Consider the following 23,638-nt stretch of genomic DNA (forward strand, 5'->3'; position numbering starts at 1 on the left):
TAGGCCACGTCTACGCCTCGGCTAGTCTGTGGCCATGAGTAAGCCCATTCATAATAAAAAAAAAAAAAAAAAAAACCACGATGGAACCAATTTATCAGTGAAGTGGCGATTTATCTTCAAACCTTTTTTGTTTAGCTTGGGCGCAGAGTTAAGCACTTATATGTATATGCAACTAGACAGTGACAATGTTTGCAGTGAAACATCTCAGCCAATTGCCGCATTAAAAGGCAAACTGCACAATTCATAATGAGGCAGAAATGTTCATTATTCACAGGAGCGTCGCTGTTGGTAGGTTATGTAATTTAAAACCAACATAGATATCAATATGATTTTTACATAATCTTCTTATCAATCATAACACACCTGTGTAGGTTAATTATTTGTTTAAAAGTATATTAGCATTTCAATTCATAACTTTGTTATTATTGTATAATTTGATTTTTTCAAATTACAATTGCCGGTAAGTAACAGTGTAGGTACGCTAGGTACAAGTAATATGTAACTATGAACAAAACAGACATGTATGTAATTCTTAAGTTTTGCTGTGAGATAGCTATGGTATTGACAAACTACAACAGAATCTCTGCCTGGATGGAGATCCATTATTCCATATAGTTGCCACAACAATATGGAAATTATTCCATATCGCCATATCCATTAGGATGTTGTACTTAAACTAAAAATAAAAGATGATATAGGTTGATTCAATGAATATATTAATTGAAACTGTGTTCTTTTCAGGTTGCGAGTATTCCATCAGCTATTGTCCGGAGCTGGCTACACAATCTGGTGGCCACACTGTTCTGGCATCTAACCAGCCAGCAAATGAAGTTGGTTGTACTGAAATAAAGAAAAAAATATTAACTAGTTTGATGATTGTTAAATGTAATAAAATTGTTTTATTTAAGTGGGTTGTTTGATTTCCCTAAATTAGCACATGAAATATGTTTATATGTTTATTTATCTATCACAATGTCAAAACTTAACTCTGCTCAGTGTGGACTTCACACAGAACTCAGCATTCAGTGCAGTGGCAGCGTTGACAGTGCATAGAAATCCAACCAAAGTAGGCCAACCATGGTTTATTTTGATAGGTATATTATATTTTAGTGATAATGATACCTACAAATTGGAATATGATATGTCCCACAATAAAGGTACCTATATACCTGCCCATATTATTCAATTAAGTATCTTCAGTATTGCTGATATTGCTGTGCCCTTACAGGGTCCTATGTAATATGTGCACAATTAATACCTTTTAGTTAGAGTTTGAGAATACCGTAATCTTATAATAAATCAACGTTTTATGGCAGGTAATGAGTATGTAAGAAAAGTAGGTATACTCACTTCTTTGCGCTGTAGTAGTTTTCATTCTTTTATGATAGGTATATAGGTTGGTGAGGTGCTTTATCCGACGCCGGTGCCCCAGTCGTGAAGTCTAGTCTTATGTATAACAGCTCGTATCGCATAAATTGCTTGCATCTTGATGAATGCGACACACAATCATGAAAACAACTCCTAGCAAAGGCGCAATATCTAGGTTTCCCGCTATTTACGCACTATATCTAGGTATGTAATGGTTTATCTCCTTATTTACACATATTAAACCACTCATTTATTAAATTTAGAGATTTTTTAAACAAAAAGAACCCAAATCACTAAATTACGATACAAGTCTCATCGACGTTTGCACGAATTTGTGAAATGCTGTCTTGTCAAAATCAGCTGTTTTGTGACCGCCATCTTGTATTTTAGGGATAATAAGCAGATAAAGAAGGGTCCACGGCTCCGTAACTTTCCGAGGATTTAATAAAGAGATGATCAACTGTTTAGCGATAATAAACGTTTATGAATCACGTTTTGTGACATCCGGTTATCAGCAACTGATGATCAATGCTCTAACTGTTTATGAATACGGCTGTATGTATTTAAGTATTTGTACAAGCCTTCTTGAGCTTACTGTGGGACTTAGTCAATCTGTGTAAGAATGTCCTATAATATTTATTTATTTATAAGAAGGAGCCAAATCAGCAAAGTATCTAACTGCAAAGTTATTCGAGAGGTGGCGTAGCTACTTTAACGAGTTACTGAACACGCAACACGCAAATGTGTCTCCTCCGGAACTGCCCCCTAATCTTGGACTTGTTGCCCCTGGGCGTTTTCGGAAAAAAATGTTTGGGTTAAATATCACTATCCTACGACTTTGGTATACTTTTTTACCGTCAAATACTGTTTTAAAGTGTACTACATTTATACAAAAATTGTAAAGTGATTTATTACCTGAGTATTTATGGTAAAAATAACTGATTAAATGGTACTTTAAAGTAAAGAAAATGGACAAAAACTGAAGAAAGGGAGATGATTTTTGAGTGTCCCATGCACACTTTGCATACTTTGGATCCAAATATTATACAGGGTGAAATTTAATTCACTGGCCAAATTGAAACAACCGAAAGAACTCGAAAAAATATTAAACACGTGTTTTTTCTTTTAATACCGCTCAGTACATTTTTTTCGAAATAACTCATCATCAAGTTGTCCTAAAAACCTCGTACGTTATGGTGAACCGACAACTACCCACTACACCCGCTTCTCTCTTATCAGTTAAGGTCATTGACACCCCGCCCCTCCCGCTGTTTGCAATCGCGTCACCAATTATGAACCCTATTGCAGCGAGATTACCTACATAAGTTGCTAATTTTTCCTTTCATATTAACGGGCTTAGAACCGTCAAAATGCAAAGGCAACCCATTTTTAATCTAAAATGTTATTTCTGACTAATGATTATTAACAAAACGTCCGTGGCTTAAAAACAATGAATAAAAACTAGGTCAGGAATCTTTGCATTCAGGCGTATTTAAAAAATTGAATCAACTTACGTACATTTGATAAAAAATCGACGCAATGAACGAAAGTCCCACGAGATGGTACTCTTGGATTCAATCCTTGTCTGCGAAGGCGTGGAACGGATTCAATTTCTTATAATCTTTGTGCACCACGTAAACACTCACTACTTAATAAATAACACCGTACCACTTCGTAATATTCCCGGTTCGAAAACATTTTTTTTAACCTTAGTACGCGCGCGATTATTATTTTAAGGTTGGCGAGTGACGAGTGACTAATCATTTATGCTTACCGTTATGTTTACCGCTAGCGCGGAATGGTTTAGTTTAGACTACCCTCGAAATTGATAAACCTGCCTACCATCGCCAACACTAACTGGGTGGACCGTATTGCAACGATTATAAGGTTTAGTGAAGGTCAGATAAGGGTTTTGCTGGTGTTGTTGTTAAAACCTACTATTAGGTTTGTTTACATTTGTGGTAATAGGGTGACCACGACTCGTGGAAAATATTTAAAAATTGAAAAATGAAAATTAAAAAAAAGTGTACTCTTTTTTTTCGCTACATAGATTCCTTAAGTGTAACCTAGTGCCGGGAATGAATATGGCCAGTGATTTAAATTTCACCCTGTATATCTGGCTCCTTCTAGGCCCGAACCTGGTTGTTGTGTTATAAGATCATACCAGCCAAAATCTATTAAAAACCTTATTTTTTAGCACCTAAAGTAAAAATATGCATTAAAGTTTAATTTATTGTTGTCCTTCAATATCGACGTAGTGGAATTTCCACCAACGTCACGGAGTTTTTACCAACTTAGTAGCAAAAATCTACTAATATCATACGGATTTTTACATGATCGTAACATTCGTAACATTATGTTCCTATAATTACCCGGTGTTTAGGTTTTACAAGGCAATTGGGCTCGAAAAAAGCTAGTGTAGGTTGTGCGTCACGATGTGCAGAAATTTGTTTTCCACGACGAACTGAATTAAACTGAAGATAAGGAGTCAATTATTGACTAAATATTTATGAATTACGTTAGATTATTATGTGTTGTATGATATCAAATAATTATAATTAAGAAAATTCAAACGATCAGACCGCTATTTCGCTTTATTAACCAACCGGCATGCCTACGTCACATCCAAAACGTTACGTGATGTATTAGTGGAACAAAAAAACGTGACGTATGGAATGAAAATGCACGGTTTACATGCCGTCAGTTTAAGTTGCCAAAATATAGTAGGTAGAGTGATATTAAAAACACACAAATAATTTTATTCTAGCTATATTCTTCTAACTACTCGACCTACTAGTAATTACTTAGCACCAGTGGCGGCTCGACCTAAGAAACGCTAGTGGCAGGCGCAGGTTATGCTTTCGACTGCAGCAGTATTGCAGTACGATAATACTGCTAACTGCAAATGTAAAAAAACTGGGCAGCAACATCTATTTTGATTTTGTAGCAGTAATGCAGTCGGCAGTATTATCGTGCTGCAATACTCCTGCAGTCGAAAGCATAATTACTGCAGGAAATTTCAAAATCTGTTAAGTTAAACTATAACAATAGGTATTAATTACTAAATTATTTAATTTAGTACAACATTAAGTAGGTATTAAATTAAGTAGCTATTTTCCGCACATGTAAACCCTTCATGTAGTTCCTAAACGCGATATTATGGTTCATAACGTCACTTTGTCCTACTGTGGCTGTGATTGATTTTATTAGAATTTATATTAATTTTTAGGATAATTGATACTGATTTCGATCTCATTTGCAAGAATAATATATGATAATTATTAAAAAGAACTTTTTATAATGCCTTTACCTTACGTTTTTTATAACAAAATGATTGCAAAGCAACAATTAAAACGAAAAATGTGACGTATTGGAAAGACTTCTTTAAATAACTTTATTGTAATACTTAGTACTGCAGTTGTTATTAGTTTTTAGAAAATTAATATTGTTTTTTATTTCAATAAATAAAAATTGGTTCACTTAAAACACTCCGATCTTCACTTAAAACCTGCCTAAAACTTGTAACGTAATGGATCGTCACATTCGCTGTCATTCAGTTTAAAGTGATTTATTAGGAATATAAATAATTTATATAGAAAGAAAGTAACATTTTCATAAAATATATAAATAGTAGATTTAATTCAACCCATTTTTAGTCAAAAAAAAATTTTTTTTTGGTGTGTGGAATTCCATTACGTGACGGACTCTAGTTCTAAAAACGCCCCCCTATTATACCAGACGAGGTACAAAATTGCCTTTGCAACATGAAAAACCGAAAGGGCCGTGGGCCCTGACGACATACCTATTGAAGTGTGGAAGGCGATAGGTCCTCGTGGTGTGATCATACTTACCGACCTTTTTAATCGCATCCTCATCAGACGCAAGATGCCCAACTCATATAAGTAGATTGAGCATTATAACACCAATTTATAAAGGCAAAGGTTTGACGACCGGTCTGGCCTAGGGGGTAGTGACCCTGCCTGCGAAGCCGATGGTCCTGGGTTCGAATCCCAGTAAGGGCATTTATTTGTATGATGATACAGATATTTGTTCCTGAGTCATGGGTGTTTTCTATGTATTTAAGTATTTGTATATTATATATATCGTTGTCTGAGTACCCACAACACAAGCCTTCTTGAGCTTACTGTGGGACTTAGTCAATCTGTGTAAGAATGTCCTATAATATTTATTTATTTATTTATTTATTTAAAGGTAGTGTACAGGACTGTGGAAGCTACCGCGGTATTAAGGTCATGTGTCACACCATGAAACTCTTCGAGCGCGTAATCGACTCAAGGCTCTGGCAAGAGTGCACTGTCTCGGAATGTCAGTATGGGTTTCGTCCTGACTGTGGCACTATAGATCCCATTTTTGCCCTAAGAATGCTAGTCGAAGCCTACAGAGAAAAGAAAAAGCCCTTGCATATGGCTTTTCTGAATCTACAAAAGGCTTTTGACTGCGTACCGTGCCAGGTAATCTGGTGGGCTTTGAAGGAGAAGAATGTGCCACAAACCTATGTTGACATGATTCGAGACATGTACCACAACTCGGAATCCATAGTAAGGACCACCGTTGGCGATACTCTACTCACCCATTCCCGATCACAGTTGGTGTTCACCAAGGCTCAGCCCTGAGTCCTTTTCTGTTCAGCGTAGTGCTAGACAACAGTTTCAGCGAAAGTCCACGAACCATCTCCATGGCTTATCATGTACGCTGACGACATTGCACTTACAGATGAGGACAAACAGAAACTGGAGCATACAATGAACCAATGGAAGGGTGTGCTAGAAAACGACGGTCTAAAACTAAATGTTGCGAAGACCGAGTACACGGCATGTGGCGGCACGGACCCTGACCCCATAAAGGTAGGAGACGAATTTGTCGTGAAAACGAATAAATTAAAATACCTTGGGTTCATGCTGCACCAATCGGGTGAAATCGATCACGACCTCCAAGCCTGAATTAGCGCTGCTTGGGCAAAATGGCGAGAAGTAACCGGTGTCCTCTTCGACCCCAGGATACCAGTGAAGCTAAAGGGCCTTGTGTACAAGAGCATCATCCGACCAGTCTTTATTTATTTATTTAGATATTTAATTCAGGCAACAAGGCCCATATTACAAATACCAACTATATGGTAGCGAGACCTGGCCTATCCTCGGAAGGCATGTCCAGCAGCTTCACGTCACGGAGATGAAGATGTTGCGATGGATGTGTGGCGTTACGCGACTAGATTGCATACGTAACGAACACATCCGTGGCAGCCTCGGAATCCGTGACGTAGTGGATAAGCTGCAGGAAAGTCGCCTCCGATGGTATGGCCATATACGCCGTAGACCGGTGGATTACGTCGGAAATAGATGCCTTAACCTCACTTTCCAAGGCCCTAGATCACGCGGCCGTAGTAGGCTTAAGAAGCGCTGGCTAGACGTCGTGATAACGGACATGGAAGAGAACAATCTCATACCAGAGGATGCTGAAGACCGGACGCTAGCTAAAACGCTAGGTTGAAGAAGAAGAAGATTGATCCTAGCGAAAAACTGTACAGAATACTTAATGTAGAAAATTTTATGTAGATTACTTATGTATCAGAACATTTTTTTGTACAAGCCACCGTTTACGAGTTATTTATAAAAACTATTGACAATTGATCATAATTAACTTTCCACCTTAAATATTTTTTTAAATATTGAACCTAGCGAAAAAGTGTATAGAATATTTAATGTAGACAATTTGATGTAGATTACTTATGTATCAGAACATTTTTTGCTACAAGTCACCGTATACGAGTTATTTATAAAAAAACTACAAAGGGACATTAAACCCAATGACTGATCAGTTCATCAGTGTCACATAACATAAATTGACCTCCGCATTGGATAGACAGCAACATTGAATGATTCAGTAATCAAAGAAACTTAATTGCTGAATTGGAAATCAAAATAACTAAAAAGGGCCAGAATCTCCAATTTTCTACTACTACGTTTTGTGCTCATCGATGTTAGTGTCGTAAGCGCCATCGACAATAAGGTCCCTTTTCATAGATAATACCACATATATGTATTCACATTTCAAACGACAGCGGTGGCGCTTTATTTCAAGCGTTGTTGGACTTTCGACTTTAAGCCTTGGTCGTTAAATCGAATTTAGAGTGCGGACAGATTCAAGCGCTTTTTTAACGCGCGTTGAATAAGCTCTGATGCGAATGGGGGCTAAAGGATGACTCACGCTAGACCGGGCCGTGCCCGGGCCGAGGCCTCCGATATGCCATTTGCTGTGACGGCGGTGATCACAGAAATCACTTTCGACAGAAAATGCATCGGCGTGATGAAAAATGCTGTTTTAAAGTTTGTTTGACCCCCGTGCCTTCAAACCCCCGCAGCGCTCATGATTCCACTTTTCGAACCATTCGCTACGCGGTAGTTTTATTTTGCAATCTTTCTTTTGCTCAGGTATCAGTATAATAAAGGTGTTAAACAACAACTTTGCCGCTTTGTAAAAGAAATAAATATTGTTATCTCTGTATTAACACATCCTTTGTACAGTCAACGTTAATATGTTTACACTTTTGCACCCTACTCCTTTGTAATAAGGTAAAAAGTATAAATATATCTTTGACCTCGACTGTACCGCAACAAGTGGCAAAGTTCTGTGTTCCAGTTCTTGCCTAATCTCTTGGTAAAAACTAACCCTTCTCCAGGAAAAACTCAATAGCTTCGTGAGCAATTTGCGCTGAAACTCATTCGATTAGCTCAGGAATGTGCGGATAACTCTGATGCCTCCGGTGGGGTGACCAGCTTATAAGGTTTAGTAGGGATTTTTGGTTTACCTCATGTTTTTAGCTTTTTTATAACTATAACCTTTTGATGTCATACACAATCCTGTCTGTATAAGTAAAAAAAAACGATAGGACAATTTTACACAGATCAATCTAGTCCCACGATAAGCTCAATAAGGCTTGTGTTGTGGGTACTAGACGACGATATACATAGAAAATTATCCATAACGCAAGGAACAAATATTTGTGATGAACACACAAATAAATGTCCTTACCAGGATTCGAACCCGGGACCTTCTGCTTCGTAGGCAGGGTCACTACCGACTAGGCTAGGAGGCAGGAGGAGGAAGAAAAGTAAGTAAGTAATTGAATTGAAAGTCTTATTTCACACATTTAGAAAACTTTACCTAATTGTAGTTTCATTTCAATTAAATTAGGAATACGTAAAAAGCAGGTAAGTCATTTAATTTGTCTTGTTACTCTACTAAGTTTCTCGAATTTCGAAGCTTTTCACACACTCTAATAAATACCTAATTAGTAAGCTAAATTTATAATTTAAATAAATTAATAGTCTTTATTGCACCATTAAAGGTGCCCACTGATTAACAGTCCGCCGGACGGTATCATATCATATCATTTATTCAGTAATTTTCATACATTGTCATTTATATGTATATACAATTCACTTAATGAGCTAACGAAAATATAGAATTAATTGAAAAAAATACAAATTATTATCGGCCTGTCAGTTAGAACAAAATTTGGACAGTTCCGAACAACTGACAGGCCGATATCGTCTGGCGGACTGTTAATCAGTGGGCCCCTTTAGCAACGTACAATTAAAAAACCGGGCAAGTGCGAGTCGGACTCGCGCACGAAGGGTTCCGTACCATAATGCAAAAAAAAAAATCAAAATAAAAGCAAAAAAATAACGGTCACCCATCCAAGTACTGACCACTCCCGACGTTGCTTAACTTTGGTCAAAAATCACGTTTGTTGTATGGGAGCCCCATTTAAATCTTTATTTTATTCTGTTTTTAGTATTTGTTGTTATAGCGGCAACAGAAATACATCATCTGTGAAAATTTCAACTGTCTAGCTATCACGGTTCGTGAGATACAGCCTGGTGACAGACGGACGGACGGACAGCGAAGTCTTAGTAATAGGGTCCCGTTTTACCCTTTGGGTACGGAACCCTAATAATTATACAAAACTTGTTCTTCCTCGCGTTATCCCCGCATTTTGCCACGGCTCACGGGAGCCTGGGTGACATAATTCCAAGAATTGACGTAGGCACTAGTTTTTACGAAAGCGACTGCCATCTGACCTTCCAACTCGGAGGGGAAACTAGACTAGGCCTTATTAAGATTAGTCAGGTATCCTCACGATGTTTCCCTTTATCAAAAAGCAAGTGGTAAAACTGGTGCATAAAAGTAAAACTCATAAAAAGTACCTATTGACATTGGTACTTACTGTGTTTTCACCAGTGTGACAAGCACGCGTATTCGGGAATCGAGATAATCACAAGATCTAGAAACGATATAGAGATCAACGAAATTTACATTAGATATCGACTAGATGTGACTTGGATATCTAAGTCATAACTTGTCGAAATCGTTTAAGAGGACCTCCAGAATCGCGGAAACGTCAAATTTGACATATCTATCTTGTCAATATCGTTCAAGAGGACCTCCAGAATCGCGGAAACGTCAAATTTGACATATCTATCTTACAAATATCTTTAAATTATCCATATCGTAACTTGTTGAGGTCTAGTAGAGATCTAATACATTTTCAGAATCGAGCCGAAGTACATAGCGAAAATGCATCGAACGAAATATTAAAGTACCCTTAAAATATTCTCCATTTTGGCTACCTTCCGCAAATATTTGCATCTTGGCCCATTTAATAAGGGAATGCGAAAGGGTTCCATAAACTTGGAGACCCTAAAAATGTGAAACATGTCCTACGCGTAACGCGGTCGAGAAAGCTTTTGAGTAGGTAAGGCTGTGGCCAGAAACGTCGGAAAGATACGTAAATGGTAAGTTGAGAGGCAGCACCGCAGTGCTGTGCTATTTAGTACCTATTATTTCTATTGAATAATTTTACGGTTTAGACTCACTTGTTTATAGTCAACATGTCGCGCAAGTGACTAAAAACAAGTGAGTCTACACCGTAAAATTATTCAATGTTAGTATGTCTCACAACAGTTTAAATTCGATTATTATTTCTATCTCGCTCATGCAATTACAACGTTTGGGTACGATATCATAGGGTCGGAAAACCGAAATTAATTAAAAAGATAACGATATTTCTATTTTGGTTTTCGGGTTAAGCCCTTAGAGTAGGTTCTTCGTTTCTAGATTTTCTAGTCCACCTCACATCCCATAGGTTACATACTTATATCAATATCCGTGGTAGCCTTTTCTCTCCGCATCGGTGTGGTAACTATCCTAGCTATTAAAAAACTCGTGGTAAGTACAGAGAGAGAGAGAGCAATAGGGCAAACTCTCTCCAGCCAGGTCTTGTGCCTGGAAACCGAAGACCAGTGAAAGTTTGCTAGGGGTTATATTTACTACAATTGACATTCGAAACTCCGTTAGCGCGACGTAGGACATGTATGGCGCTTCATAGAAGGTTGTACGGAATGTAAAAGTGTCATCTTTGTACGGAACGTGGCTCTACTAACGCCATCTGTAATAATCTTGTGGCACTTCGTTGACAGTGAGAACACGCCATCCGCTCCGCTGGCTGTCCGCCGCAGCCTTATCGGCGACTATGCACGGGCACGCCCGCGTACCTTCAGGGCTCCGTTAATTAATTCTACTCCCACCAAAATGGAATGTCCGCTTCGTTAAACTTGTCAACATCAAGTTTGGGGCCATTTTCTAAAAGCTACAAGACGTTTAAGAAGAAAATATGGTGTTGTTCAATATATTTACCTCAAAGTGGTTAAACGTTGAAAAACACCGTTGCCGATTTTTATTTTCCGGCACCACAACCACCAATGGTAGCATTCAGTTCGTGGTTGGTCATCGGCTAGTTGCATCAACATCTGAGGGCCTATCGCGAACCACGTTGGACATTTTGCCTCCCTGTCATACTTACACACGGATTGACAAGTGCGATAGAGAGGCGACACGTCGAACGTCCACTCACCCACGATGATGATGACGATGTACGTCGAGTACACTCAGTTCCAATGGAATATCAATCTTCCTTGAAACAAATAAAGTATTATTTCATTTGTCTCGTAAAATTTTCTAACAAATGAAACTCAACCCAATTAAAAATACAACTAGATTAAAACTTTCTTAGCAAATACATATGTATGTATTATTGCTTAAAAATTTTATTTATAAGGTAGATACAAATATTAAAAATAAACTATTATTTAGTTAGTAAGTTCACCTACTTAGTGTTTAGTAACTATACTATACCTATACTACAATTATTATTACAATTTTGTAAATTGTCTATCTGGTCAAAACAAAATTACTAGAACATGCCATAACGGACAAATTATCTTTGACATGAAAATTGCACTAAGTATTGGCTTGCAAAGAATTCAAAGACATGATGATTGTGACAAGTCAATAGATACGATTTGCAATGAAATGATTACAAATTGGTTTGACACTAAGTACAGTTCGTCTTATAAAGAAACGTGTAGATACAAGTTACATCTTTTGCGAGGAATACCTATGACAGATACGTTCCAGTTGTTTTGCTATGTAATCCTAATTTTTAGTCGAAAGAGTACAATAATTAATAGGTACCTACTGTATTTTTACGAAAACTTTTTTTTGAACGATGCGTCATGGAGTAGGTAAAAGAGCGAATATTTAGAAGAATAAAATATTATTTACTTGTTCATCAAACTTCTCGTGAATCTGTTAAAAATGCGATGTGTACTTATAGAAAGGATAACCGGATATACGAAAGCATTTTTTCCCATCTTTGAACGGAAAAGTTCACTTCGATTGGTAAAAAAACAGTCATGTCTTTTTTATGTGTCCTGACTGTACTATATATGAACATCAAAAGACAAATTATAAATTCATAAATCCAAGTCTATAAGAAACGTCGACCTATTGTACCATTCTTTATCAGCCAAGATGCTTCGTAAAAGCATTTTCTTTTTTCTATTTTCTTCCGTTGCAGGTTTTGAAGATAGCGTCATAGATTTTTCTTTAGACTTTTTAAAAGCTAGAGATGTAAAATCTATTTGCTTGCTAACTTGCGGCGATAGGACTTGTAAGGCTCTGTATTTTTTTAATTCGGATCCCTTTGTTTGACATAACTATTAAAAGATTTAAAAGTCATAATGTAATGATTGTCAGATTATCATTAGTCAAAATTCTGAAACATAATTTTCGGAAGGTTAGGCTAGGTTTAAAATTCATTTGTTTACGTTACATGTCCATCTTTGGGTCACTAATTTACATTTATGTGACATATTATTATGTGTACCAAATTTCAACTTAATTGGTCCAGTAGTTTCCGAGAAAATAGGTGACTGTGACAGACGGACAGACAGACAGAAGCACGAGTGATCCTATAAGGGTTCCATTTTATTCCTTTAAAGGTACGGAACCCTAAAAATACGAAAAAATTCTTTCAGGGAACCACAAATTTGCAAAAAATGCTTCGAAAATCTCAATTGCGGTTTCCCACGTTGGCATCGACGATTCTATGACAGATCTAGATTCAATAGGTCTATGCCTAAACCCAGGATTTTCTGGTGTTGGCGTTTTGATTGATACAAAATGTCCGCTCTACGAAGAGGTCCTTATGTATGTAAGTATTGTTATAATATTTTTCAAACTTGGACGGTAGGATGACACCTATGCTGTCATTTCAGTACAATTTTGCGAGATTTGGCGTTTTTAGGTTATAAATTTTATATTGTATGGAGATGACAAGTGTCATCCTACCCTTCGAGTTTGAAAAATATTATACTTGTGTGCTTTTAAGCCAAAGCGATTTAGGGTTTTCAAAATTCAAGTACCTAATATATATCTTATCTGTGGTTGTGCACGCAAAGGGACGTCAAGTTTTGCCAACCATATAGGTTATAGGTTATAGGTTTTCGCGGGCTTGGTTTCCGCAACTCGACGTCATAATATTGCGCCTATTTTGCGTGATGGGTTGGCGGCACTATTCCTGCCAGCCCAACTCTACCAAGAAGCCTAGCAGACCCTTGACGTTGCCGACGACTTCTGGGAGAGACCCCGGTGAGCCGAGGTGTTGTGCCCGGTATTTTGCCACCCCTGGGCATTCGAGAATGACGTGGGCGGCTGTCTCCTCTGCCTCCATGCATCCTCTGCAGAGGGGGCTATCTGTAACACGTAGGGTTAGTAGGTGCTTGTTAAATGAGGCGTGTCCAGTTATTGCCCCAGCTGTAAGCCGGAGCTGTGGTCTCTTCAGCTGTCGAAGCCTCCGCGACCCGCGACGTTTGCCAACCATAATAATTGCTCGGAGAATTAGCCGAACGTAGCCGAGAGTGCCCGAACGCTCTAGTTTCCTACCCCGTATTACTATGTTTATAATATCATGCATGGTGTGTTTCAGGCATCAGAAAATCTCTTATTTAATGTAAATCACAAGTGGTTGATTATTGATATTGATACTTGGATGCCTAATATATCAACAGTTTCCAACGTTGAGATTAATGAAAATTTTTCATGGTTATTGGACACATTCGAAAAATTAAATCTGAGCGTAGATGCTGATGTCACACTATCACTACAGAAAGGTAATAATTATCAATTTTCAGAGGGTGAATAAAGTTGCGTTTTTATCGCCGGTCATCGTAGTTGTCAGTTTCTAATATGTGATAGCGAGAGAGACACAGGAATCGATAGACGATGAAAATGGAACCATAATATCCCTACTGGTAAGGCAAGCGTGCAACTTCTAATCTGGAGGTTGTACCACTTTACGTGACACTTTAGTTATTACTGTAAAATTATTTGCAGGATCTGAAAATAACATTTACGACGTATATAATTTCGGAAAGCTACGAGGAGGTAATGTTGTAGTGAAGAAACTGGGAAATTGGCGAAACAAAGCAGGTAATTAGACTTATACCGACCGGGATATGAACCGTGATTACCTTTCGATTGTTTTCGAGCTCCCGATATTTCGACGCAGTTACATGCATCTTGTTCACGAGATCACGAGATTGCATCGAAATATCGGGAGCTCGAAAACAATACAAAAGGTAATCACGGTTCATATCCCCGTCGATATAAGTCTAATTACCTGCTTTTGTCAAAGCAGGTAACTTAGGATCTGTCATTTCATTTTCCTAATAGTTACGTACATATTCATCAGTTCATCACTAAACTTCTCACTTTATTTGATTACTCCCCATGGATTCTAAGTAATTAAGCATGCCTATTAATGGTAGTTACTAGTTAAGCAGCGAAAGTAAATCACCCGGGAGATGATATAATTACAAAATAGGGTTAATTTCACTATTTAAATAAATTGTAATTATGTATAATATACAGATGTAACAGAAGCTGTAACTAATAGTTAATTGAGAGCTCTACATTTTGAGATTGAAATCTAATTTTTCAAAAAAATGTGACTTACACATGTTCTTTCCGTGTACCCTTCAAATGGTCGAAATTTCCTCGCAAACCAGTGGGTTTTATTATTTCGAAAATGGAGGACTTTTTACAGGCTGCATGTGTATATGACTTATTTATGTTATATATATTTATATAATATAATTATCACTTAACACTACAACTAATGTTATCCCTCATTTCTCAGATTTGATAAATCATTTAAATATTTACAAATACTACAGAAGATGGGACTTCGAAAATTCAACAATTAACTATGTCGGAGTTGTAAGTAAGCTTACAAAAAATAAAATAAAAATTATTAGCTTTTCAATTTAACCTCTAGAGTCTATAGCCCATAAAAATGGTCTCCCATTCTATTCTAATTTGAACATTGACAAATAAAAAAAATATTTTGCATTTTATTGTTTGGCAAGTTTTGTTGTCTTGGTGGCTACAGATACATGGTGAAACTACAAATAATTTAAAATTTTAGAGTACATTTTTTATTTCATGTGATTTATTTATTGGCGGTAAAAAAAGCAATAATATTAATTTTGTACATATACAAATAAATTGTAAATGTTGTATCTCTTAAATACCAAATAGAGTTAGACCAAAAAAGTCTGCAGCGATTTTGATAGCCCGCGCAGTGCAAAAGTTATTTTAACGTCAAAATTTCGTAGTAGTGTGTTGTTTATAATAACACCTACACTGCCTGGGCTATCAAAATAGCTGCAGACTTTCCTTGGTCTAACTCATATTTGTCTGTTCAATTCGTTTCTAATCGATTTACAGATGTCAACGCCGCCCATAGTATTTGACGTGAATATGCTTATAGGGGATACTCCGGCTCCAGGAGTCGCTGTTATGACCGTTACAGGCACCAGAGTGTTGGTAGAAATAGCACAACTACATAATATTAGGTGAGCTAATTCAATAATATCTATCTCCTAATCATTTCCTTGGATCCTATTACTGGACGATTGCAGGAGTCTAGAGATCTAAATCAAAATAGAATAGTGACTTAATGACAGAAGTTAAAAATAAGTTCGTCTAATTGGTGTCCCACAGGGCTTATTCCTAAATTTGGAGAAAAAAATAAAAATTCTGTAAGATTTAATTTTTTCAAAAAAGGTAATTTAATTTTATATTGTAGTCACCTCATATATTAGGTAAATGCAAATGCCTTTATTAACATAATTTATTAATATGAACATGTTTACAGGTATAATTATACGATCGTTGACAGATGGATCGGGAAATTTGAGAGAAATACTACGCCGGTATGTTATTTTCTTTTTATTAACATCAATGAAAATCATTTGATATTTATCAGTCGCTTTTCGGTGAGGGAAAACATCGTGAGGAAACCGGACTAATCCCAATAAGGTCTAGTTTGGAAGGTCCTCTGGGTTCCTCTGACCTAGAACTAGACGTGTCTGAACTAGAGCCTACGCCAAGTCAGGGATTAGTTGCCAAGCGGACCCCTGGTTCCCATGAGCCTTGGCAAAAATGCTGAAATAACGCGAGGACGAAGAGAAAAACATGAATAAGAGTTGAAAAAGTGACCATTTTGTTATTAATTTTTTAAATTTGATTTGTAGGTGGCTGCGACTTTAGTATACTTAAAAGAACAAGACATCACGCCGATACTACGCGTGCCATTGGAAATTTTCCAAAGAGTGGACATGGTGTCGCCGCCCGTAACTTCTATTGAGTATGATATTTGGTTTCTATAAACGCTTCATCATCATCATCATCATTTCAGCCATACGACGTCCACTGCTGAACATAGGCCTCCCCCTTGGACCTCCATTCGTACCGGTTGGAAGCGACCCGCATCCAGCGTCTTCCGGCGGCCTTAACAAGGTCGTCCGTCCATCTTGTGGGTGCCATAAACGCTTATCTTCACATAATTTAGCTATAGAATATGTGCGGAAAGAGAAGAGTCGTGGAATGTATAGAGCCCGATACATTTGTACCAACATTTCCTTGTGATATTAGTTCCACAACTGGTGGCCCCGTCGTGATATTCCACAACCTTATTACCACTTGGCTATTTATCAGTATTGTCACATATCTGATGTTGTTAGTAACACTTGTATAATCCGTTTCAGGACAAGATATTACTACCGTATCCCAACCACTGGCCCCGGAAAGTTCGAGAACCAATTCCTACGGCCTCTGACCAACGGCGTGTGGGCTTGCGTGATAGCTGTGATTTCTCTGTGCGCTCTGGTGTTATTTCTGACGGCCAGATCCGAAAGGAGACCAGCCGCTGTACAGTATGCTGTATTTTCTGTGGCAGCTACGTTTTGTCAGCAATGTATGTGTTTTCGTAAACAAAAGGCCTCACAGTTGTTGTTTTTTTGACCTGAATCTTAGCTGAATGATAAATCCCTTAATTTTTCAGTTTTTGAAGATGGTGGTAACGATGATCCAACACGAGAATCGTCTGGTAAGGTGGTCTATCAACCATTTTTTGAATGTCTAACTCATGTAGGATATATATATTTTGTTGTTATTACTTATGTCTCTACTGTACCAACAGCTCGGCAGCTCACAGTTCTAGTGACAGGAGTATCCTGCGTCCTCATATACAACTACTATACCAGCAGCGTGGTTAGTTGGTTACTGAATGGACCACCGCCTTCCATCAACTCTCTTCAAGAACTCCTGGAAAGCCCACTGTCACTGATATACCAGGATATAGGCTACACACGTTCGTGGTTACAGGTACCTTTGGATTTTTGTGAATTAACCCGTCCATTACAATAGAAATGGCTTGGGATTGGACAATCTTCGACGAACTGATTCAAATGTGTCTAAAAGGCCCAGATTTGGTACAGATGCTTGGGAGATAATCGTGAAAACTTCCATCAACCAAGCGTCATTGCATTGACTGCAAAAACTACTCCATCTTGCTTATAAGAAAAAAACATAGTCTTGAACTAGGATAGGATTTACAAAAAAACTGCGATTTAATACAAAGAAAAATGTATTTAATTGCATTTACAGACAATGACATTGTAATTCCAGAATCCGACGTATTACTACAACAAAAAGAATGCTGAAGTGGAAGATAAATTAAGGAGGTTTAAAGTATTTAAGAAGAAGAAGGGTGAGCCCTTACTGGTACCTTTGGAGGAAGGCATTGAAATGGTGAAAGCAGGAGGTATGCCACTTCATTATCCGTCTACGGACACCCTTATTGCCTGTAAGCTAAGATTTAATTTTGAATTATTTACGTGAACTTAAAAATGAAAGAGAGGTAAAAATGTATATAATCTTAAGAATACAGTTCATAAGGCATTTAAGACGGGAAACATAAGGCTTGATTTTAAATAAATTCGTGTTTTATGAAGTTGTTTCGAGCTGCAAGGCAAACTTTGAGCAAATTGCGCAAAGTTTAAATTGAGGCGGATACTTGGATGTTTTATATTGAATAAAATGCTTTGTTATCGATGACCGGTGGACCGGTAACAGAGATGATGTAAAACACGATGATGGAGGATGCGACCTAGCATTACCTTCTCTTCCCAAAAGTAAAACAAATTAACCTCCTATTCATCATTAAAAAATCGCGGCGTGAAAAAGTACTATTACATGATTTTATAATGTTTATTATGTAACATTAAGTATTTTTGGAGATATTGACTAACTCATCATCATCATCATCATCTCAGCCATAAGACGTCCACTGCTGAACATAGGCCTCCCCCTTTTTTGGGGGGTGAATGCCATAATCGCCACGCTTGGCAGGCGGGTTGGCGATCGCAGTCGAGTACACCGAATTTGAGGGACGCTGCTGCCCGTCCATCGGTGGTCTTGGACGTGGTTTAAGGACATACCCGGGTCCTGGACGTAGTTTATGGACATACTCGGGTCCTCGGGCATTGACTAACTGATAAAGGATAAATTATAATAATTTTGCCTATATACGTTTCACTGCTGGCGCAGAGTAGGTACACTCGGACGAGCGGGATTGGGTTATAGTCCACACGCTGACCTAGCCACGCTAGTTGGGGATGTAAGTAAAATCGTGAAATTCATTTTTTAAACCCTTAATTTTTTAATGATCCGAAAATAGTTACTGAATTAAATGGTCCAATCATCAATCTAAAAGTCGAAATATTATGCCTATATTGAATGTGGTAAAAACGACAACTCAAATAAATCAATTTCGAAATCTAAGGCAAATACTGGACCCCTATTCGACTAGCGACGTTTGACGTATCGTGTTGATCTCCCGTTGATGTGGGAAAAATCATAAGTTCTCGAATACGTACAATGTCAAAATTTGACATTAACAATCCACAGTTAGGGTGACAAGCAAACCAAACCGAACCACCCTTAGTTTAGAGTTGAGTTTTGGCTGTACCAAATGATATTATCCACCGTTGATGGAATCAACACTCAGTATGCAATGCTAAAATCAACTGTTGATTTGACGTGGATGCGAAATCTGACAGTTGCACATGTCGAATTTCGCCCCTGTTTTCTTGTGTGCAATCTGGCTAATTTGTTTCAGGCTACGCATACCACACAGAAGTATACAACGCTAATATGTTAATATCTCGCAAGTTCAACCAGGAAGAGCTGTGTGAACTCGGCTCCCTGCAGTCTATGGAAGAAACACACCTTTATATTGTCGTACCAAAGAACAGTCCTTATAAAGAGTTCTATAACTGGAAGTAAGTCTACGCAAAGTTTAAACGGGCCTTAAATTTAATCTCAATTACTTGTAAAGAGTTATATGGGGCATTATCTATGAAAAGGGACCTTATTGTCGATGACACTTACGCCGCACAGCGTCGGGCGGCACTGTAATCATATCGAAGCATCGTTAGTAATGGCGTAAGCGCCATCGACAATAAGGTCCCTTTTCATAGATAATGTCACATATTAGAGTCGAACCACGCAAAGTTTTTATGCCTAGTGCTACGTCAAGTATACAGATTATGGGTATGCATTCTTACTGCCAAGTTTGTGCAAATTTAGCATGGCGTAGTCAGAGTCCCGACGGGACCCGGGTATGTCCTTAAACTAAGTACAAGACAACCGGTGGACGGGCAGCAGCGTCCCTCAAATTCGGTGATCGCCAACCCGCCTGCCAAGCGTGGCGATTATGGCATTCACCCCCCATACGTCTTATGGACGTCTTATGGCTGAGATGAGTCAGTCTATCACTATTCATTGGTTATTATTAGGGTTCATCCACATTTTACATCACAGCAACAAGAGGAGGGGTGGGAGTCATGCCAAGTATGACAGTACGTATTAAATATATATCTCTTTCCTATGAAAAAGTGTGACAGAGGGAGGAGCGTCTCGAAACTATATTCATGGATGATCCTTTATGTATGTGATTGGACGTTTCCTTTTCATTGTCGAGCAAGAAGGTATTGTTAAAACTGGATGGCGATGCAGACACACCAAAATGATTAATTTCTCTGTGGGTCATACTGTTTTGTGCATTTATTTTTTCTTTTTGTAGTTATAAAATACTCTGGTCTTTTAGTCCTAAACATTTTTCTACTCACACATATTCATGAATATTGTTAACCTCCCCACCCCAAATCCTACCAATGTTTACCCAAACCCAATGTTATCAAAAACTTTTGTAAGATCGCATGTTTGCTAAAGCGCAACATGACTATTTAAGTTACCTAATTTAGCTTTGACATTAACCAAAAATAATAATTCCAGTCTTCTGCGCATGTGCGAAACTGGCGTGGTCTCTCACCTTCAGCGTAAGGCCAGCAGTCCTGAGATTTCTTGTGGAGGCAGCTCTCCAAGAGCGTTGGCTCTCGGCGGTGCTGCTCCAGCTTTTCTGCTACTCGCTTTTGGATACCTTCTGGCTGCGGTCATTGTTCTTATAGAAAGGTACCAAATTAGCTTAATTTTCTATGACATATTTGTATAAATTAGACCATTCAAACGAGCTTGTTGCTAGGCCTACTTGAACAAAGTAGTGAACTAGCAAGTAAATATTATCTTGCTAGGCCTACTTCAACTTTTCAAACCGACACTAAGTAGCAGTGGCGGCGCTAGGCGTGGGCGAATAGGTCCCTGGCCTATGGCCTCGCACTTAGGTGGGCCTCGCAAAGCCATCCTTTTTATTACCTTGGGAAAAACACATTAAAAACACATTAAAAAGGGCCTCGTAGATGTGGTTTTCGCCCCCGGTTTATTAGTTCACGCTACGCCACTGCCAAGTACGAGTATATAGTTGCTAAACGTCAAATATTTTATTAAATTTTTTTACTGTCTTGTGTCTCTTTTCAGGCTTGTCGCGAGGAACGAATTAAGATTAATCAGAAAGATAAAAGATCGAGTACCAACTGTAGGGGCAGAACTATTAGGTGTAGATTAAGCATTGCATACTGACAGCTAGTAGTTAGTGAAAAGTAGTTCGTTGTAAGTTTAGTGGAATGCTTTTAATAAAACCTAGATGAAATGACAAAACGACATTATGCAATAAACAATGTGATTGCAAACAATTCTTTATTTACTTTTAAGACCACTAAGTGGACATCCATACTTGCATTTACATAAATACCTGCGTACCTGTATGTAAATAGGTCATACCATGCATACATCAGTATTAACTATTGTCACTAACTCATAAAGAGAATTTAACTTCGTGTGAAAAATTACGAAAATGAAGATCATCACCATTAAATTATGTATAAGTATTTAATACTGGGTGATTTTTTTTAGGTGAGTCAAGATACTACGAGATCGTATTCAGTTCAATAATCATCGTGTATCGTATCTGATTGAACTTTAGTATAGGAAACCTATAATTTATTTTTGCGATTTCACGGTTGCTTTATAAACTTAATTGTTAGCTAGCTAGTTAGTTTGTTAGCTAGGCCTAACCATCGGCTGAACATTCGGTACCTGGCCAAACAACTATCCGTTGCATCTCTAGAAATGACAATAATAAATCTTCTGAACTCAGGAAGCGATTTTTTGGTATTTGATATGAGTTTCAATTGGTTTCCTAAAATATTCTAACGTTCGTATGTGTCGGAAACGCAACAATAATAATATAGTTATTTGTTTTACAAGGGGGCAAAGTTGTTGTTTAACCGCTCGTGCTAATATTGATACCCGAGCAAGCGAAAGATTCCAAGATTGAACCACGAGCGTAGCGAGTGGTTCGAAAAATGGAATCTTGAGCGTTGCGAGGGTTTCAAAGCACGAGGGTTAAACAACAACTTTGCCCCCGAGTGAAACACAAAATTTTTCACCACACCAACCCGAAGCAAATATTAAATGTAAAATATCAAACAAAATCAAACCAGATCAAATCCAAATGAATGTTATTAAATATTTATCATTTAAAATCATAATTTAAAAGTCAATTCTACCAGCAAACATAAGAAAACAATTCAAATTTTGCAATTGATTACTTTGCCTTACATGTGAATAAAATGCAACTTTGCTATCAGTTTTTAAAGTGCAAAGTAAGCCTTTCCGAGCTGGTGTGGTGAAAAAATAATAACCTACCTCTTACATACTTTTCACCGTGAGCTACTGCATTGTTTCGTGTTCTGTTTATTTATTATAAATTACTCTTACAGATGTTACTCCATTATTATGATAATTTATTAAAGTATTTACAAAAGTAAGAAAAACATTGTATTTGTCGAACGAAATAACATACTGTAAATTAAATTTTTTACATTTATTAATGATAATATATTATAAACTAGCGACCCGCCGCCCCGGCTTAGCCCGGGTAATAAAACGTAATATTGCACAAATGCCTATTTTGTTATAATTCGACTTAAGTGTTTAATTTTACCATATATTTGTTATACAACTATTCCCAAATTGGAATCTTGAGCGTTGCGAGGGTTTCAAAGCACGAGGGTTAAACAAAATTTGCCCCCGAGTGAAACACAATTTTTTTTTACCACACCAACCCGAAGCAAATATTACATAAATGTAAAATATCAAACAAAATCAAATTCAAATATTTATCATCCGAAATCATCATTTAAAAGTCAATTCTACCAGCAAACATAAGAAAACAACTCATAATTTGCATTTGATTACTTTGCCTCACATGTGAATACAATGCAACTTTTCTATCAGTTTTTGAAGTGCAAAGTAAGCTATACTGAGCTGGTGTGATGAAAATGATTTTTTAGTATTTAAGATTTTTATTATTCTATATGTATATATGTTAGTTCGTAAGGTATGTATCTATGGGCCTTAGTAGCCTATAAACAAATGCTTTGATTGATTGATATACTTCCACAGCCATGCGTGAACACCAACGCACGGAATGACTTCACTGATACGAAACGTGGGCTGAGATCCGAGACAAACACCGAAGTTGGAAATTGCGGGCATTTTTCTCTTTTCCTCCAATCAAGGCGTAATTAGAGTGACAGAGAAAGATGCCCGCAATTTGCGAACTTCGTTGTTCTCGGTTCCGAAGCGGCCACGGTATTACACGCTAGCGCGCGTGGCCGACGAAGCGACTGCTGGCCACGCTACGGACGAATGCGGTATTTATGGCGAGCTTGGTAAGGGAGCGGGGGAGATGAGAATCGGGCGTCTTGTAGGCGGGTCGTATGCTTGTTTGCCACCGACGTGGTATAAACAAGCATAGGCAACGTTGACTACTTACTATTAGGCGGGCCGTATGCTTATTTGCCACCGAAAAAGTATAAAAAACCATAGGCTATGGTGATTGCTTACCATCAGGCGGGCCGTATGCTTGTTTCCCACAGACTTGGTATAAAAAATAACTCAAAAACCGCTTATCCGATCATGTTTGCTTTTTCTTTCGGGCGATTATTTCCAAAAATATATACTTTATCAAAAAATGTTTGTTAGAGATCCCAATTCGTTTTCAAAGACCTATCCAACGACCTACGCACGTGTTAGAATA

General features: G+C 37.8%; 1 protein-coding gene across 5 annotated transcripts; it reads left to right on the plus strand.

Annotated features, from left to right (window-relative positions):
* Positions 1-12,255: 12,255 nt before the first annotated feature.
* On the plus strand, positions 12,256-23,128 carry LOC134667136 (ionotropic receptor 75a-like). 5 transcript variants are annotated; one of them, XM_063524425.1, is made up of 15 exons: positions 12,256-12,400; positions 12,768-12,943; positions 13,718-13,901; positions 14,125-14,220; positions 14,930-15,009; positions 15,520-15,647; positions 15,950-16,007; positions 16,329-16,441; positions 16,842-17,050; positions 17,138-17,182; positions 17,276-17,460; positions 17,764-17,899; positions 19,256-19,418; positions 20,434-20,610; positions 21,013-23,128. In XM_063524425.1, exons 1-15 carry the CDS (start codon positions 12,262-12,264, stop codon positions 21,098-21,100), a joined length of 1,977 nt encoding a protein of 658 aa, XP_063380495.1. In that variant the 5' UTR covers positions 12,256-12,261; the 3' UTR covers positions 21,101-23,128. The 5 variants fall into 5 exon arrangements, with proteins under 5 accessions (XP_063380495.1, XP_063380492.1, XP_063380493.1 ...); XM_063524422.1 differs by lacking the exon at positions 14,125-14,220 and having other exon boundaries at positions 12,277-12,400; XM_063524423.1 differs by lacking the exon at positions 19,256-19,418 and having other exon boundaries at positions 12,277-12,400; positions 21,013-21,127.
* Positions 23,129-23,638: the final 510 nt, after the last annotated feature.

The sequence above is a fragment of the Cydia fagiglandana genome, chromosome 9 (genome assembly GCF_963556715.1).
Source record: "Cydia fagiglandana chromosome 9, ilCydFagi1.1, whole genome shotgun sequence".
Classification (NCBI taxonomy): domain Eukaryota; kingdom Metazoa; phylum Arthropoda; class Insecta; order Lepidoptera; family Tortricidae; genus Cydia; species Cydia fagiglandana.

Bases quoted from the DNA above. Each gene is read 5' to 3' on its own strand.
- LOC134667136 (XM_063524425.1), top strand. From the start codon at position 12,262: ATGCTTCGTAAAAGCATTTTCTTTTTTCTATTTTCTTCCGTTGCAGGT. The intron at 12,401-12,767 runs GTAAGGCTCTGT...AAATTCTTTCAG, and splicing joins AACTTGCGGCGATAGGACTT to GGAACCACAAATTTGCAAAA. The intron at 14,221-14,929 runs GTAATTAGACTT...CTCATTTCTCAG, and splicing joins AAATTGGCGAAACAAAGCAG to ATTTGATAAATCATTTAAAT.